Source organism: Peromyscus eremicus, chromosome 2 (genome assembly GCF_949786415.1).
Source record: "Peromyscus eremicus chromosome 2, PerEre_H2_v1, whole genome shotgun sequence".
Taxonomy (NCBI): Eukaryota; Metazoa; Chordata; class Mammalia; order Rodentia; family Cricetidae; genus Peromyscus; species Peromyscus eremicus.
In genome coordinates, this window is record NC_081417.1 from 152,049,513 (window position 1) to 152,067,380 (window position 17,868).

The following is a 17,868-nucleotide window of genomic DNA, read 5'->3' on the forward strand; positions in this document are numbered from 1 at the left end:
CATAATTAAAGGCTGTCCCAACAACTAACAAGCATCCTGAGGAGAAGGAGTGGATAGAGTAGGGCATTAAAGGGGCATTCCTGCCTGCTCGCTTTCCTATTTGAAAGAGGCCCCCCAGCCACCCAGATTGCCTGTCTTTGCTTGCTTACATAGAGCCGAAGGGTGCTTGCAGGCCATGGCCTGAGGTCTCCTTAGGAAAAAGGATGCCCCAAATATTCCTTTTCATCTTACACAATCCAGGAGTCATATGGAACCATGGTGCTCTCTCACCCCAGGGTCCAGGCATGGTGGGCATTTCTGAAATAGCCCCAAAGCCATTTTTTCCTCCGGCTCCAGAGAAGTGTCCAAAGACAAGGGAGCAAAATGGGGTGTGCCTGTGGAAGCCATGCCTTTAACAGGCTCAGCGGCCGACCTTGACCCTCTGGGAGCTGTGGCTGGGAACGGGAGAGGGAAGAGTTACAATAGTCTCCCTGGGCAAGACAGACTGCTCCAGAGACGAAGAAGTGCGGTGTCCCCCTGGAGTCCAGCTGACCGCAGTAGCCAGCCTGCTTTCAGGCCCCAGCAGGATGGAGGCTGGTCCATGTCCCTCACCCTTGCCCTGGCACTCCCATTAAAAGGGCAGCAAGGGTGGTGGCCGGGCAGGCTCAGGGCACTGAGTTCCACCAGCGAAAGGTGAAAGGTTTCCTCCGCACGTTAGTGCCACAATGAATCTCCCCCAGCAACTGGTGGTAAGACAGGAAGTCATCGATGAAGACACAGCGTAAGCCCAGCGGCTCCAGCAGGGAGCGCACCTTCTCCTCCAGGCAGCAGCGGCCATTGATGAGGGGCCCGAAGGGCTTGGGGATGCCCAGGTACTTGCCGAGGACTACCATGTTGACCTGCAAGAGAGAGGAAGAGCCCCTTTGGCGGTGAATGTACCACACCCTCGGCTCCTTCTGGGAATGGGTCAGGAACTAGCGTCTGAGATAGGGGGTGGGGTATGAGCCCATTATAATTCGGGAATCATAAACAGGAAGATGGAGACTTTGAGGCCAGCCTGGGCTCCATAACTAAAACACATCTCAACATTTAAAAAAAAGGCGGGGTGGGGGAGGGGTGCTGGGGGTGCTCAGGGGTAGAGTGGTTCCTTAGTGGATAGCAGGCACTAGTTAATTCCGTACCAATGGCCGATGGCAGTCACCCCTCCCTCCCATGCTTTCTTCCATCTCCCAGACAATTGTCACATTGTAACAAGTTTGTTACAGCCAGAGATTAAATTTACAGATCTAGGGGCCTGTCCGGTGATGGTCCTCACCAGTGTGGTAATGCCTGTGTAGTACACAGCTTGCTCAGCTGTTCACAGCAGGCTTTAGTCCTCAGCAATTTCTGAGAATGTGTGGACTCCGGATACCCCTTCACAGCCCCCTCTGAGACTGTGGTTCAGACAGGTTAAATGATATTACCGAGGTCACAAAGCCTTGATGCCCACTGATGGGCTGGAATGTGCATGCTGGGGAGGTGAGGAATGCTGGGGGGTCAAAGGACAGAGAGAGGAATAAGAAGCCATGGCTATTGCCATGGCCAGGCCTCTGCTCCTGGAGTCAAGAGTCACAACCCAAGGCCATGGGGTTTAACCTCAGCCACTCTCCACCTGCCATGGGAGCCAGAGCCCAGTGTCCAGATGCCAGCAGCCATTAGCCACATACAGCTGTGTAGGTTAAATCACTTCCTGTCCCTGGTTGTTTCTACGGGCCACATGTGGCACACCATGTCATCCCAATGGCTCAGAGGATGCTGCGTTTCACTGCAGAGCGCCTGAGTGCTCACCCCAGCAGGGAAGGGCACTAACAGGAGGCAGAGGCACAGCTTCAAACAGTGCTGTTCAGTGAGGAAGGATTTACCTGTCTGGTATTGGTTGTTATAGGAGGCCAGAGATGCCGTTAAACACCCTGCTATGCCCAGCGGCAGCAGGCTCAGGTGGAAAACTACCATCTTTGGGGAACAGTGCCCTGCCAGCTTGGAGGCGAGACCTTGGGGATAGCCAGGAACTAGGCACTTGCTCGCTCCAGCTTTTACACCCCTTCCCCTAACTCGGTACTACTCTGGTCTTGTCCCAGGAGAAGTACCCAAGCTAAAGGCTCCACAGAAAAGGAGGGTCACTTCCTCCTCCAGAGCTCACCTCTCATTGAGGCCTTTCCTGGTAGGAAATGGGCTTATGGGCCAGCTGATTTGAGAGCATCACTCAGGCCCCTCCCGACTGAGGACTCTAGGCCTCATCTGCATGTCAGCTGCCTAGTGGCCACTCTTGTTCTGCCTGCCAGGAAGGCCTTTTACAAAGAAGCCCCTTGGGGGAGCTTCAAGTGAAGGCTAATGTGGGAACAGGGCAAGCGAGCCTCCAGACAGAAGGCAGAAACATCCATGTCTGCCTTCCCGTTTAGAAAATGAAAGCTCCTTGGGGTGGGGCTGACCTCTCCACTGTGGGGTGTCTAGCAACCCTCCCCTGCTGTGGATATCGCTATATGTAAATAAACTCTAATTGGCCAATAGCCAGACAGGAAGTATAGGCGGGACTAACAAAGAAGAGAATTGAGGGAACAGGAAGGGAAGAGAGAGACTGCCTGGAGCCGCCGCCAGGACAAGGAAGATGTAAGGTACCAGTAAGCCATGAGCCATGTGGCAAAGTAAAGATTAATAGAAATGGGCTAAATATAAGAGTAAGAGCTAGACAATGACAGGCCTGAGCTAATGGCCAAGCAGTTTAAATAATATAAGAGTTTGTGTGTTTATTTTATAAATGGGCTCTGGGACTGGCGGGACTTGGTGGCGGGAGCTGGAGAAAAATTCTCCAGCTACACTCCCCGCTGTTGCCCATCAACTTACTGTGGCCATCAGATAAGCCCCAGGGCATGCGCCTGCCCCGTCTAGGAACTGCTGACCAAGCTGTCCCCTCTCCGTTCAGCCTCTGTATCCACCTGTCCTCCCACCCCCAGGGGCTCTCACCATGTCGGGGAAGAAGGCTTCAGCATAGGCTCCCTTCAGGAAGAAGAGCTGTGGGATGTCCACGATGTCGCTCTCGGATAGGCCCAGCTCCTGCTTCAGTACCTCCCGGTTCCAGTCGATACATTTCTGGGGAGAAGGGAAGCCGTGCCCCCGGACAGGAGAATCTGAATGCACTGTGCTTGAGTGCAGCCCTGAGCACCTGTGGGCGCCTCGGAGCCTCTCAATGGCTTTGTGCAAAAGGATTCACAGCTGTCTGAAGTGGGGGAAACTGAGGCTCGGGGCAGCTTACCCAACCACACAGAGCTAGGAATAGTTCAGGTTTGGTTCCAAAGGATCCTGTCACTTGATTACAATTTTTAAAAGTTATTTTTATTTTATGTATACGGATGTTTTGCCTGCATATATGCCTGTGTGCTATGTGCATGCCTGGCGTCAGTGGAGGCCAAAAGAGGGCATCAGATCGCCTGGAACTGGAGTTACAGACGGTTGTGAGCTGTCCTGTGGGTGCTGTGAATCGAACCTGGGTCCTCTGGAAGAGCAGTCAGTGCTCTTAAATGCTGAGTCCTCTCTTTAGTCCCCTTATTACATTTTTAATTGTGTGGGGTGTGTGTGTGTGTGTGTGTGTGTGTGTAACACAGGCACATGTGGAGATCAGTCAATAATTCTTTCCTTCCACTATGAATTCCAGGATCGAACTCAGCTCCCCAGGCAGCAGGAGCCTCTACCTGCTGAATCACTTTGATGACGACCCCTTGTCACTTTAACATACTGTCCCAACCACTGCATGGCTAAGACCCCAGCCGTCTTGGTAAAGTCCCTGGTTTGGTGCAGAGGGGCCAAGGGGCCAAGAGACCAGCTCCAAGGGCTGCAGAACAGGGCTCAAAGAAAAAGCTGCAGCATAGCGAAACTTAGGACTTTTTATTCATCTGGTGGGTTGACCTTATGAATATCAGTTGTCACCTGCTGTATATCTCTACGGCCCTTAGCACTCTTCCCTTTTCTGAGCCCAGCACCACACACATGGCAGCCACCATCTTTGGTGAGCCCTATCCCTTCCCAAAACTGTCCCACCTGCTCTCTGCTCAGGGCCCCTAAGGACTCCACGTCACTGCATCTCCCATTCCCATTCCCAGGGTGAGGCCTTGGATTCACTTCCGTGGAAGGGGACTGCACCCCCAGAGCCAGGCAACTCCAGGTCCCTGCCATGGCCTAAGGGCAGCCAGCCTGTCCCCCCAGTCTGCCAGCCCCTGAGGGTAAAACTCACCCTCACACCTTCAGAAACCTACAGGACAAACCGAGGCTGGGCCATGTCCCCCTCTCTGGACCCAGCCACTGTCCTGCCCTCACCTGCACGTGCATACTGTCCCTCCTGAGGTGTCTGTCGGCTAACATGTCGTTGATGCTTCTCTTTGCCTTATGCTTGAGGCCTGTTCAGGGACAGATAGACAGTGCATGAGTTCAGGGACAGACAGACTGTGTGAATTTAGGGACAGACAGACAGACTGTGTGAGTTCAGGGACAGACAGACTGTGTGAGTTCAGGGACAGACAGATTGTGTGAGTTCAAGGACAGACAGACAGTGTGTGAGTTCAGGGACAGACAGATTGTGTGAGTTCAGGGACAGACAGACTGTGTGTGAGTTCAGGGACAGACAGATTGTGTGAGTTCAGGGACAGACAGACTGTGTGCGTTCAGGGACAGACAGACAGTGTGTGAGTTCAGGGACACAGACAGACAGTGTGTGAGTTCAGGGACAGATAGACTGTGTGTGAGTTCAGGGACAGACAGACAGTGTGTGAGTTCAGGGTCAGACAGACAGTGTGTGAGTTCAGGGACAGACAGACAGTGTGTGAGTTCAGGGACAGACAGACAGTGTGTGAGTTCAGGGACAGACAGATTGTGTGTGAGTTCAGGGACAGACAGATTGTATGAGTTCAGGGACAGACAGACAGTGTGTGAGTTCAGGGACAGACAGACAGTGTGTGAGTTCAGGAAGTCCCCAGGCCTGAAGCAGCACAGTGCAGGCCAGTGACATTGTCAAAAGCAGATGGTGACAGAGAGAGACCAGACGCTGGAAGGCTGGTCCCAGCTGCAGCGAAGACCTGGAGGAGAATCAGAGATGCTGGGAAAGGCCGCAAGGCTCCTCTCCCCAGCGCTGACCTCCCACACCTGCTGGAGCCAGCCTAATTTTTGTTGATCTTTGAGATGTTCCAGGGAGGGTGATTATCATTTCCAACTCAGAGAAAGGGAATGGAGGTTCTAAGAGACAGAGCACAGCCTCGGTTGGCTCCACCTCCAGCAAGTGTCAAGGCTAGGATTTGAACCCGGGCAGTACCCTTTCATCTCTCCCAAGCTCCAGCCTAGGAGCCACACCACCATCCAAGTATCTGGGATGACTCCCTGGCCCCTTAATTTCCCTCCTTGCCCCAGGGCAGCAGTAGGAACATCCCCAGGGATGGTGATGACAGAATCCCCGTGAGGTGACAGAGGGTGACACTCACCATCAAACTGTGCTGCCTCCCCATAGCCCTCCTCCTTCTTCTCCTGGAACAGCTGGAGACAGGCACTGGGGCTGGCCAGGAGCAGCCGGAAGCCCTGCCACAGAGGGGAGCAATGGCTCAAGGCATGGCTCCGTTAGACGCCAGAGGCCCTCAAGGACTGAGTTCAGGAGCCAGGTGTGCGCTGGGCTCCTTTCTCCCCCTCCCTGACCACCCCACCCTCCACCCAAGTGGGTCCCAACTGCAGACCCTTTCCCACCTATCTTCCTACCTGCTCACTTTGCCTACCGGGAACTGGATTCCTGCCTTCCACATAACCCAGGTGTGTCCTGCTGCGGCTGCTCACTGCCTCCATCAGGGCCCTCACCACGCTGGACCAGAATCTCTGGCCACTAGGAAGCCCTTCCCCCTAGATGGTTTTCTCCCTGAGGCTGGGGGTCACTTTCTTCCTGGCCCTCTCCACAAGATAGTGGGACTCTGTGGTCAACATCCTGATTAAAATCCTCCCCAGCCACCCCTAGGTTGTATGGACCTGAGAGAGTGCAGAACCCTCCCGAGCCTCGGTTTCTTTACCTGTAAAATGGAGGCAAGCATGGGCTTGTTGGAGGGTTACCTGGCTAAAAGTGGGTGTGAGTCTGGCACATAGTAGGTGCCCGAGAAATTTTCTCAGCTCTTACCAGGTGTCATTCCTGACTTGGAGTGTTCTGGGTCTGAAAAGGCCAGCAGGAAGCACGCAGTCTCCTGGCCTGAGGCTTTTTACTCCTCCAGGAAGCCCTCCCTGATTAACACAGCCTAAGACCCATAGGACTGAGCTGATTGCAGTGCCCACACCCCCAGCCATTCCATCAGGCCAGGTGGGGGCAGAGATGTCTCAGTTGGAAAGCTGTGGGATGGTGAAGCCGGAGACACACCTTTTGGTCAGAGGTAGGCACAAAGCTCAGAAACTCATCTATGTGGCCCACAGAAAGCCAGTCGGAGTAGAGTTCTATGGGAGCCTGCACCTGCTGGGCCCGCAGGAAGTCACGCACCACCCTGGCCATCCGCCGCCCGCTGGAGCTGGTGGGGAGAGAGACTCGGTCAGTCACCTTATGCACCCTCCCCCGCCCACCCAGGGCATCTCCTATGCCCTCACAACACTCTGAGTGCGTCCTCTTTATCAGAGGGGAAACTGAGGCTCAGTGAGCTAAGGTGACGTAGCCTGGGCCATGCTGCTGAGAAAGGTCAGGGCCAGACTCCACTGCTTACCAGGCCCAGAGATTTGAAGGCCAAGCTGAAGCCACTGGGGACAGTGGGAGAGGATGTCCCAGAAGGAGAGACGCAGACACCATAGGTCAGGGGACAGATGGGCATGGGCATGACAGATGCAGGCCAAGGTCAGGGGTCAGGTTTGGCAAGGGGGCGGAACTTGTTTGAATGAGGCCTTCGGAGTCCAGCCAATTACTCCATGTTGAAGAGAGGTTGCGTCTTACTTGTGCCAGAGTGCCTCGGGGATTTGGGGTTCCCCACTCTCTAACCCCCAGAAGTTCCTGAGATGAAACCTAGCATTTCCTAAGCACCCCTTACCCGGGGAGAATACAGCAGGATATTTCCTCTACTACCTCCCATATAGCTGAGGATGACTTCAAACCCCTGGTCCTCCTGCTTCTACCTCCCAAGTGCTGAGATCACAAGTGCAAGACCTCAATGATTTATACGGTGCTGCGGGTTGAACCTAGGGCTCATGCACGTCACCAACTGGACTACATCTCCAGGCCCTGGTCTCAGCTTGGGCTTCTCAATCTCGGGGCTTGGGATCACTAAGGTCTGGCCCTGACCTTTCTCGGCTGTGTGGCCCAGGCTGTCTTCTCGGCTCTCCAAGCCTTAGTCTACCTTCTGGGAAAGAGGACCCACTCAGAGGGTTATTTTGTATAAAAAGATCCTGTTCCCAACCAACCATCCATCTTAAGACCACACCACCCACAAGCTCTCAGACCTGCTTTCTGTGTGGAGACTGCCCCGAACAAGGAGTGATGTCAACCCTTCTCTGGCCAGTGGAAGCCTTTCTCTCTGGGTGGCCAGTGACCTGTCCTTTTCCTTGATCCCTTATTATCTATCCAGAGGAGGATTTGAAAAGTCACACTCTGTACCTCTTCTGCTTGAAACCTTGGGGTCACTCCCATCTTACCTCCAGAAACTGCACAGCCCCTGCTGACCTCCTCTGGACCTCCCCATGGCCCACAGTCCACCTAACCTCCACCCTGGCCCTGACCCTCTCCTCTCCACTCATTCTGATCTCTTCTTGTCCCTTGAACTTATCAGACACAATCCTGCCTCAGGACCTTTGCACCTACTCTGCCCTCCTCCCGCTGGAGTCACAGCTCTCTCCCTATGGTCCCATGGCTCCCCTTTTTCCTCTTTTGAGTGTAATTCAAATCTTGACTTCTTTCTCTGAGGTTTTTGACAAATGGCAACCATGTCCCAATCTCCTTCATAGTTTCATTTTTCTCCATGGCACTGGTTATCCAACTGGACCCATCTGGGTCTCACTCCCTGCTGGGATGCACACTCTACCAGGGCAGGGTAAGTCTAAGCTGTTCTCTGCTGAAGTCCCTGCCCCTCTCCGATTCAGAAACACTGGTGAGTAACGCAAACGCTTTGGAGCAGCTGTGTAACAAATAGGACCTAGAGGCTCCAGAGGCAGGTCAGTTAGTACAGTGCTTGCCTGCCATGCATGAGGTCCTGAGTTCAATCCCTGGTTCTGCATAAACGGGGTGTGGTGGCACACACCAGTCATTACAGCCCCCGGGAGGCGGAGGCAGGAGGAGCCTTGGCTGTACTTTGAGTTTGAATTCAGCCGGGAAAAAAGAAGTCCATAATTTATAGAAACTGGAGCCTGCCACAAACAAGCTTGACAAAGACTCAAGTGAAGCTCCTGGCTGGAATTGTGGGTGGGAGGCGGGAGCAGGAATTGTGGGTGGGAGGTGGGAGCAGGAATTGTGGGTGGGAGGTGGGAGCACATTCTTCCGTCTGTTAGTTAATGCAGCACTGGCCGTTTGGAAGGGCATCTTTAAAAACATTGAAATGGAGGGAAAACAAACAGTTCAGAAGGTGCAGCGTGAAGCCCCTCCTTGGGACTCCCTCTCACTCTCTTTTCTGGAGGCTGGAAAAAGTGGTCCCAGCCCCAGGAGAGGGCAGATTGTCTCCGCATCATCCCCAAAACCACCACCAGGGGGCAGAATTGTTCAATGATTGGAGCACAGGAGTGGCGAACCCAAGGTAGCCTTGAAAGATCCGGTTTGTTGGGTACCTACTGTGCGCTTGGCTTAGGCTCTTACACTTAGTGCCTCCTTTAGTCCTTAAGATCATCCTGAGCTGGATGGTGGTGGCGCACACCTTAATCCCAGCCCTCGGGAGGCAGAGGCAGGCGATCTCTGAGTTGGACGCCAGCCTGATCTACGGAGAGAGTTCCAGGACAGCCAGGGCTACACAAAGCAACCTTGTCTCGGAAACCAACCAACCCACCTAAAAAGATCATCTCGGATGCATACATATTAGCAATGTCACCATCTGGGGGGTCACACTGCCTCCTCCCTCATCTTGTGTCTCATGAGCTTCTCCTTTCTCCCTCAGCTTCAGCCCCTGCCCACTGGCCTCCTCCCAGCCTTCCAAAGCCTCGGGCATGCTCCTGCCTCAGGACCTTTACAAATGCTCTTGTCTTTCCTCGGAACATTCTCCTTCTGAACACTCAGGCTTGTAACTCTCTTCCTTCAAGACATCATCTCATAGTCAGATTCTTGCTCAGACTGAGGGGACAGGTGTTATCCATCAACTGTGTGCCGTGCATGGAGTCCTCTACCAGGGCCGTGTCTAATGACACAGCAGCCCCATGAGGCTGGGGCTGGCGCTGTCCCCTTTTTGTAGACATGAATGCTGTGGCTCTGAAAAATTACTGGGATTTATTTTGTTTTTACTGACAGGGTCTCACTGCATAACCCCAGCTAGCCTGGAACTGGCTATGTAGACCAGGCTAGGCTGGAACTCACAGAGATCTGCCTGCCTTTGCCCCCTGAGTGCTGGGATTAAAGGTGTGCGCCACCTGCTGGGATCTTGAAGGTTGCCTGCTCTGTTCACCTCAGAGAACAGATGTCAGAGAGGATGCAGGACAGCAGCAGCCCAACTTGGCAAATTCTACACTGGGATCCAGAGAGGACACCTGGACAGCATCATTAATCCTGTGTGGCTCTAGATGGGTGGCTGTCCCTCTCTGGGCACCAAGGTCTCATCTTTCACTAAGGGCCTCATTCCTGGGTTTTAGCAGCCCAAAGGCTGATGTACAGCTCCTCCGTGGGCCACAGCCAATGGGCGCCTGGAGACCCTGCCTTCCTTACAGGTTCTTGAGATGAATTTAGAGACTTCAGAAGGGAGTCTCTGCCGCTTGTGTGTGGAAAAGGCTCTTGGTTGGGACAGGCCTGCCTCTTCTGCCCCCACCCCAACCCTGTGTGTGTGTGTGTGTGTGTGTGTGTGTGTGTGTGTGTGTGTGTGTTGACATCCGGTGTCCTCCTCTAGTGCCCTCCACTTTAGTTTTGGGGACAGGGTCTCTCACTAAACTTGGGACTGCTTCAGGTGGGCCGGCTACCCAGCGAGCCTCGGGGATCCTCTTGTCTCTGCCCCCAGAGCTGGCATTACAAACGTGTGGGCTATGCCCGGCTTTTGACACTGGTGCTGAGGATCCAGACTCAGGCCTTCACGATTAGGAAGCTTGCACCTTACCCACTAAGCCATCTAGTCAGCCCCAAGGGAGAGGCTTTTTGTTGGTTTGTTTTTCAAAATAGGGTTTCCCTGTGTAGCCCTGAGTGTCCTGGAACTCACTCTGTAGACCAGGCTGGTCTTGAACTCTCTTGCCTCCTGAGTCTGAGTGCTATGATTAAAGGCCTGCGCCACCACCGCATTTAATCCTAGAGGAGAGTTTCTCTTGCAGCGGGGGGGGGGGGGGGGGGAGCAGTTTGAGACAGGGTTTCTCTGTGCAGCCCTGGCTGTCCTGGACTCACTGTGTAGACCAGGCTGGTCCCAAGCTCACAGAGCTCGATCTGCTTCTGTCTCCTGAGTGCTGGGATTAAAGGTATGCACCATCATTGCTTGGCAGGAGAGGGCTTTTTATCAAACCTATTTTACAGTTGAAGAAAACGAAGCATGGAATAGAAAAGAAATTATTTAAAATGAAACACCATTGCTCACCCTGTTTCCCTAGAACTTCCTTTTCTGTTTGTTGGTTTTTATTTATTTTGCTTAGTCTCCCTGCCCTTTTAGTTTGTTGGTTTTGTTTTATTTGTTTGGTTTTTCGTTTTGGAGACGGAGCCTCACTCTGTAGCCAAAGCTGGCCTTGAACTCATGATCCTCCTGCTTCAGCCTCCTGGGGATATCGGGTTGTACCACCATGTTTAGCACCCACAGTACTTTCACTCATGCCTGGCACTTGACCCTCGTTTAAATGAACAAATTGAGCACCAACTATTTGCCAGACACCATGGTGAACACTGGCTGAGTGGCACAGCCCACATCAATGGGCATCGGATCCTGAGACCCACAGGCCGCTCCCTGGGGACCTCCAGGCCTGAAGCCCAGCTGCAGTGTACTATGTGAGGTGGGTGGCCAGCCGGGCCTCTGTCCATCGCCTGGCCAGCCCCAGCCAGTGCAGCAGGTCCGGGCACCCAACTTCGTGCCTCACTTGGTACCAGCAAAACCCACCTTGTCTGATTCAGCAGCTCCAGGCTGTGTGGCCAGCTGGGGCTCAGAGGACAATTTGGGGCACACCTAGACTCCACACCAAGCTCCACAAACGGAAGGGGCCTCCAGGGTTTGTGACAAAGTGAAACCCCTGTGGGCTTCAAGGGGCACACCCTTGTCTGGCTGCCGGGGGCAGGAGGGACTCACTGACTGATGAGTCAGCATCTGCCCTTAACTGAGCCTTAAACATCTTGTTCTTTGCACCGTCACAGCTGGCCAGCGTGGGGTCACTGAATCGCTCTCGTAAGAGTTCCAGCTGCCTGTTCCGCCTTTGGGTCCTTTCCAAGACAGGACAGCAGCGACTTTGGCTTCCCCATGCAAAGAGCCTGCCCCTGCTTATGTGGCAGAGGACATGTCACCTCCCAGCTTGGCTGACTTCAGACAGGGTCTCATTAGCCCAGGATGGCCTTGAGCTCTCCATATAGCTGAGGATGGCCTTGAACTTCTGATCCTCCTGCTTCCACTCAGCCAAGTGCTGGGATCACAACTATGATCCACCACTCTTGGCTTACTTACGCCAAGCTAGAGATCAAACCCAAAGAGGGACCCATGCATGGTAGGCAAGTCCCTATCAACCAAGCTCATTCCCTGCCTCTGACAGGCTGGTTTAATGTGGTGATGATCTTAATCAGACTCTGGACCACTAATTTAACCCTGAGACCTTACGATCTCTGTGACTATTATTCCATGAGCTCTGGAGCACACCTCCCAGACTGGACTCCGTGACAGTCATTCCCCATGGGCTCTGGAAAGCACCCTCTAGTCCAGAGTCTGGGACAGTCATGGGCTCTGGTAAGCACCTCCCAGTCTGGAGAGCCACATGGAGGAGGTGATTGCATCCTCCTGCACCCGCCACCCTCCCAGGCCACTCACTTGGGGAAGCTGCCACCGATAAGGATTCTGCCGAGTGGGTACTCTTTGCTGCCCACCCTCACTGGTGGGCTCACATCCAGGTTGCCGAAGGAATCCAGGCCAGAGGCGCCTGCGAACTGGATCTCCCGGGTCACATATCCGAAGTCAGGACCCTAGAGAGGCATCATCAGAGCATGCATGGGCAGGAAGGTGGGGGGGGGGGAGGAAGAGTCATGCTAAGAGGAGAGGAGGACATTGGATGCCTGCCTCCATCCACACCTAACAAGCCCCTCTCTCTATACACTGAGCAGTTCGTGATCAAGTCAGTGCCCAGAGGTGAGCAGAGGGTCTCCCAGGCCCTTGATCAAGCAGCGTATATCTAAAGGACTTGTGGATGGACAGACGTGGAAAAGTGACCGTGGGTAGGAAAAGAAGCAAGGATGGAGCACATCAGGGCTGGGCAGATGGCTCAGGAGGTTAAGAAAGCACTTGTTACGCAAGCATGAAGACCCGAGTTTGGGGACCCAGCACCCACATAAAAGCCAGGTGTGGTAGCATACACTTGCCATTCCAGCGCTGGGAGGCAGAGCAGACAGAGGTGGAATCCTGGGGCTCACTAATTAGCTAGTCAAGCCTAATTGGCAAGTCCTAGTCAATAGGAGACACTATCTAAAAAAAAAAAAAATGAGGTGGACAACTTTTGAGACATGACCTCTGGTCTCCACATGTATGCGCACGCGCAGATACCCCACACATTAAAACTTGTGAGCTGCTGGGGAGACAGAGGGCTTAGGACTCCTGACATGCCAGTCAGGAGGAGAGGGCGTTCAGCAGCCTCAGCCTGCATAGTAAGCCAAGAAGACAGGAGCACCATGAACCCAAAGGGAGCAGAGGCCGAGGGGTCACAGAGCCAAGAGCCAGGGCACTCCGGTCTCCACACATACTCAGAAGGATTCACGTGCCCCCCCCCCCCATTGCATAATATTCCTTTACACTGTGTGAAGATGTGGAACTGTGATTAGTTTAATAAAGAGCTAAATGGTCAATAGCTGGGCAGGAAGAGGTTAGGCGGGATTTCTGGGGATAAAGAAGACTTAGAGAGGAAAAAGGTGGAGCTGTCAGCCAGACACAGGACATGCAGGAGGAGAGGTAACAGCCACAAGCCACGTGGCAGCACATAGATGAATAGAAATGGGTTAATTTAGGTTATAAGAGTTAGTGGGACAAGCTTAAACAAAGCTGAGCTTTCATAATTAATAAGTCTCCATGTAGTTATTTGGGAGCTGACTAGTAGAACTGAGAAAGACTTGTTACACCCCATCCCTACTCCCCATCCAGGTATGCTAGATATTGGTTTGAGACACCCTATTCCCAAAAGCCCTTCTGTCCCAGCAGGAAGGGACTTGGAGCCCACAAACCCACAGAAACGGGGCCACCTCGGGAGAAGGTGCAGCCAGCTGTCAGGTACGGGGGCCTTGCAGGTCCCAGTTGGGGTTTGTGCATGGGTGCCCCACGGGCTCCCTGCCTTGGGCAAGTTGCTTAACCTCCCCAGGCCTCAGTTTCCTTGGTAGTGAAAAGAAATCTTTATAAATAACAATTATTAAAAATAGGGCAGAGTGTCTTGTGGACTGAACACGGGAAGCCATAAAAAACTAGGGGCAGTGTCCAGAACTCAGTGGTGGCAGTAGCTGCTGCCACCATCCTGTGCATAGGGAGTACCACAGTCCCTGGCATGCTTGCTAAGGGTACACTGCCCCTCAAAGGCAGTCTGGTCTCCAACGGTACCATTTCTGTTGACTCCCCATTGAGAATGACCCCTGACCACTGAGAATGACCCCTGACCACTGAGAATGACCCCTGACCACTGAGAATGACCTCTGACCAAGAACCTTGCTGTTCTGTCTTTCCCAGGATGGAGGAGGTGTAATGGGAGTGGGTGTCTATTTGCATGCGATTTGCATATCATTTGCATTCTTAGCTGGAACCTTCCACCCACTCTCCAGGTTGCTGTCACCACCCCACCAGTCTCTGGACCCTAAAAGACCAGATGAGGCTCTACCAGAGCTCCCAGGAGAGGAGCCACCAAAGCCCCTCCCCACTCCCCCTCCCCACCCCCCCCACCCCCCCACCCCCTCCCCACCCCCGTGTACTTGACCACACACCAGGATCTTCTTAAGGGCGAAATCCCTCAGGCCTCTGTTTCGAGGGGAGTCAAAGACCACAGGGAAGGATTTGTGAGGGGCGTCAATGTAGCCAAACTCCATCTCATCCTGTGTGAGGAAGAAAGATCTACAGCAAGCCTCCTCAGGGGGTTTCAGGAAAGATGACCCCAGACAATGACATCACCCAAGACCTGAAGAGGACATGGGGGAGGCCTCCGGGGCTCCATCCGGAAGACCCAGCCCAGAGTCAGGAGGAGACAGGAGAGATTGCCCCTGTTGGAGGGTGGCCCTCAGTCCTGTGCCTGGCTGCTCTCACTTGGGCCAGGCAGGCCCATGTCCCCAGGCTTGGCAGGTGGATGTGATTGGGCTCCTATACTCCCAATCATCCACCATCCACCCAGTTCTTTGGCTTGGCCTTGCACCCACCTGGATCCAGCGATCATTGTTATTCTCCACCCGGGGACAGACCACTAGTTTGCAGTTGGCCTTCAGGGCCAGGTGGGCCATGGCGTCCAGGAACTTGTCATTGCGGCCATGGACATCTGTCACACTGCAAGGACAGAGACTGCAGCTGGGACCAGATTCCAGCTGTGCCAGGCCCTGGGTCCCTGGGTGCTGAGCTTCAGATCCATCCCTACCCTGGAGAGGCTGGAGATGGGGGGGGTGGGGGGATAGGGGTCACGTCCCTAGATCACATCAGATGACCAGTGCATGAGCAGGGCAAGGCCAGGCTGTGGAGCCCAGAGGCACAGTGCCTGAACCAGCCCAGGCAGTCCAGGGTAGCTATGGAGGTGACCTGGGGCTGATGCCACTGATGGAGACTGCAGTAAGTGGGCTAGCCCTGTCTTCTCAGAGCAGAGAGTGAAGGTGAGGTCTCTGACATTCAGGAGGCTGGGACACTCCTGGCTCCAGGTGGACAGATAACCCCGAGTGGCCACATCCTCTATGAATTTGCCTCTGGCTCAGCAGGACTTGTCTTCCACCCCTACCTGTGGTATCTCAAGGGTTGACCAGCAGAGGCCACTAGATACCAGGGCATAGCCAAAGGACCAGGACACCCAGAATGGGCAAGATTCACAATGGGGCCTGTGGCTGGGTCCTAGGACCTCAGAAGATGCAGGAGTGGCCTCAGGAGAGTGAGGCCAGGTCTCTGTAGTCCCTGGCACACATGCAGGGCTCTGCCCCACCATCCTGATTTTGTTGTGTTTTGAAACAGGGTCTCACGTAGCGGAGGCTGGATTTGAACCGCCAGTCCTCTCCTTCAGCCTCCCAAATGAGGGATTACAGGCTCGTACCACCACACCTGACCCCACTACCCAGACTGAATTCAAGGTGTCTAACAGGGAGCGAGCCAGCAGACTTGAGCTGGTGCTGGTCAGCGTGGCAGGATCTACTGTGGTCCTGTGGCAGCTCAGGGCTGTGACACCATGAATGAGGACTGGCCAGTATTATTGCTTACTCTCCTGCTTTTGGCAAGGTGGAGCTAAGGGGGTTGGCGGCTCACCTGCACACATACAGCTCCAGAGGAGGCTGGGTGTTGGGGGTCATGATCCAGGGGGCCACTCGGAAGCTCACACTGTCTGTGAACAGTAACACCTCGAAGAGGCCCTGGGGGAGAGGAGAGCTCAGTGGCTTTGTGGGCTCCAGACTGGCCTCTGACTCCACACCCTGCCCTTGGCACAGCCCTCATCTAGTATTTACCTCGGTGCCTACCAGGCTGATGCTGAGAGAGACCAACCCTGAGAAATTGGTGTCGGGGAAGGCAAGTCCCTCCACATAGAACTGGATATCGCTCTCCCCGGGATGCCGCTCCACCTCATAGTCCTGATGATTGGGTCCTAGCACCTGCTTGTAGTCGGAGAGGGAGGTCCCACCTAAGGAGAACAGGGTCAGGCCAATGTGGGGACAGGGTTGGGGCTGGTAGGACAGGAAGACAGGAAATGTGTGGCTGGAGTCTGGGTCTGAGCCACCTCTGGGGAGCACTCCTTGAGTTCCCTTCCAGCTTTACAATGCACAAGCTTTGTGACCTTGGCTCAGTGACTCAACCTCTCTGAACCTCAGGTGAACTGTATAGCAGATGACTAGAGAAAAGCATCACCCAAAAGGTGACGATGACTGAAATGTCTGTCCATAGTGTTCATAAACAAATTATGCCAAATGAAGTACGTCCACAGACGGGCTATGACACACCCACAGAGAGCAATGAAGTGATTGTGCGGGCCACACAACGGATGAATCTCATTTGTGGTGACGGAGGAAGGGAGTGGCTTCTGATGTGGTTGGATTTTTATTTGGGGTAATTAAATATATCACCACTGAACTGCAGCCCAGTCCCCTAAAGCTGCAGATCCTGATTAGAAAAATCTAGCGATTTAGCCAGGCCCTGGGCCCCAGGCTCTAAGGTCTCTTGCCCCTCTGTGCCTGCTTGGGTCAAGGGCCCAAGGCCACCAGACAGCAAGAGTTCGGAGCTGACAGAGGCGCCAACAAGTCCTGTGGGGTCAGGGAGGGGCCTTGGTGGCCAAGAAGCCAATCGTTTCATCCACCGGGCTGTGCGACAGTGACTCTGTGTGTCTGGACTTCAGCCTCTCCGTCTGCGATGGGACCAGCAGTTGGCCCCATCCTTGGCTGTCATACCGTTCCCCAATGGCGCAGTCACACAAGTCACGACGAGTTACAAAAAGGTGACAGTGGCAGAGAATGACTGAAAGAAGAAGGGGATGAGATGGGCCACCGCCACTCACCTCGGGCACAGAAGACCCTCAGCCTTCTGGAATCAGGCAAAGACGCCTTCAAGACCAGCTTGTGGCTTTCAAAGAGCTCATCAGGGCCACCGCAGCTCAGGACCATTGGGGACATGTCCTGCAGGTCTGAGAGAGTGATTTCTGAGACAAACGCATCCCCCCAAGACTGCTGTGGAACATTATTTATTTTTTTGGTGTTTTGGAGACAGGGTTTCTCTGTGTAACAGTCCTGGCTGTCCTGGAACTCGCTTTGTAGACCAGGCTGGCCTCGAACTCACAGAGATCCACCTGCCTCTGCCTCCCAAGTGCTGGGATTAAAGGTGTGCACCACTACCGCCAGGCAGAATATTATTTTAATTAGGCAAAGATGTGTTACATTTGTTTATGCTATGAAATTACTTTAACTGTGTAAAGGTGTGCTACATTTGCTTATGCTGCATTTGTTTAACATGTAAGGATGTGTGTTTAATTATGTAAAGATGTATTGCATTTGCTTCACCTTGCCTGCCTGAGGCATCTGATTGGTCTAATAAAAAGCTGAACGGCCAATAGCTAGGCAGTAGAGGGATAGGCAAGCCTGGCAGGCAGAGGGAATAAGTAGGAGGAGAAAGCTAGACAGAAAAAGAGGAGAGAATGAAGGAGAAAAAGAGGGACATGCCTGAGGCCAGAAGCCAGCCAGATGTGAGAAGCAGTGAAAGTAAGATGTACAGAAGGAAAGAAAAGTAAAAAGCCCCGAGGCAAAACGAAGATGAAGAGAAACAGGTTAAGTTATAAGAGCTAGCAAGAAACGAGCCTAAGCTAAGGCTGAGCATTCATAACTAATAAGTCTCCGTGTCATGACTTGGGAGCTGTTTGCTGGTCCAAAAGAAAGCC

General features: G+C 53.6%; 1 protein-coding gene across 1 annotated transcript in view; it reads right to left on the reverse strand.

The window, feature by feature from the left end:
* Positions 1 to 644: 644 nt before the first annotated feature.
* The window catches only part of Padi1 (peptidyl arginine deiminase 1), a 33,356-nt gene continuing 16,132 nt past the window's right edge, over positions 645 to 17,868 (reverse strand). The window contains exons 6-16 of the mRNA XM_059256239.1: positions 16,996 to 17,121; positions 15,956 to 16,128; positions 15,759 to 15,862; positions 14,681 to 14,804; positions 14,255 to 14,362; positions 12,114 to 12,265; positions 6,389 to 6,533; positions 5,481 to 5,574; positions 4,327 to 4,406; positions 2,980 to 3,105; positions 645 to 878 (exon numbers count right to left, since the gene is read on the reverse strand). Of these exons, the coding sequence (XP_059112222.1) occupies positions 645 to 878; positions 2,980 to 3,105; positions 4,327 to 4,406; positions 5,481 to 5,574; positions 6,389 to 6,533; positions 12,114 to 12,265; positions 14,255 to 14,362; positions 14,681 to 14,804; positions 15,759 to 15,862; positions 15,956 to 16,128; positions 16,996 to 17,121 (1,466 nt within the window). The remainder of the gene's footprint in view (positions 879 to 2,979; positions 3,106 to 4,326; positions 4,407 to 5,480; positions 5,575 to 6,388; positions 6,534 to 12,113; positions 12,266 to 14,254; positions 14,363 to 14,680; positions 14,805 to 15,758; positions 15,863 to 15,955; positions 16,129 to 16,995; positions 17,122 to 17,868) is intronic.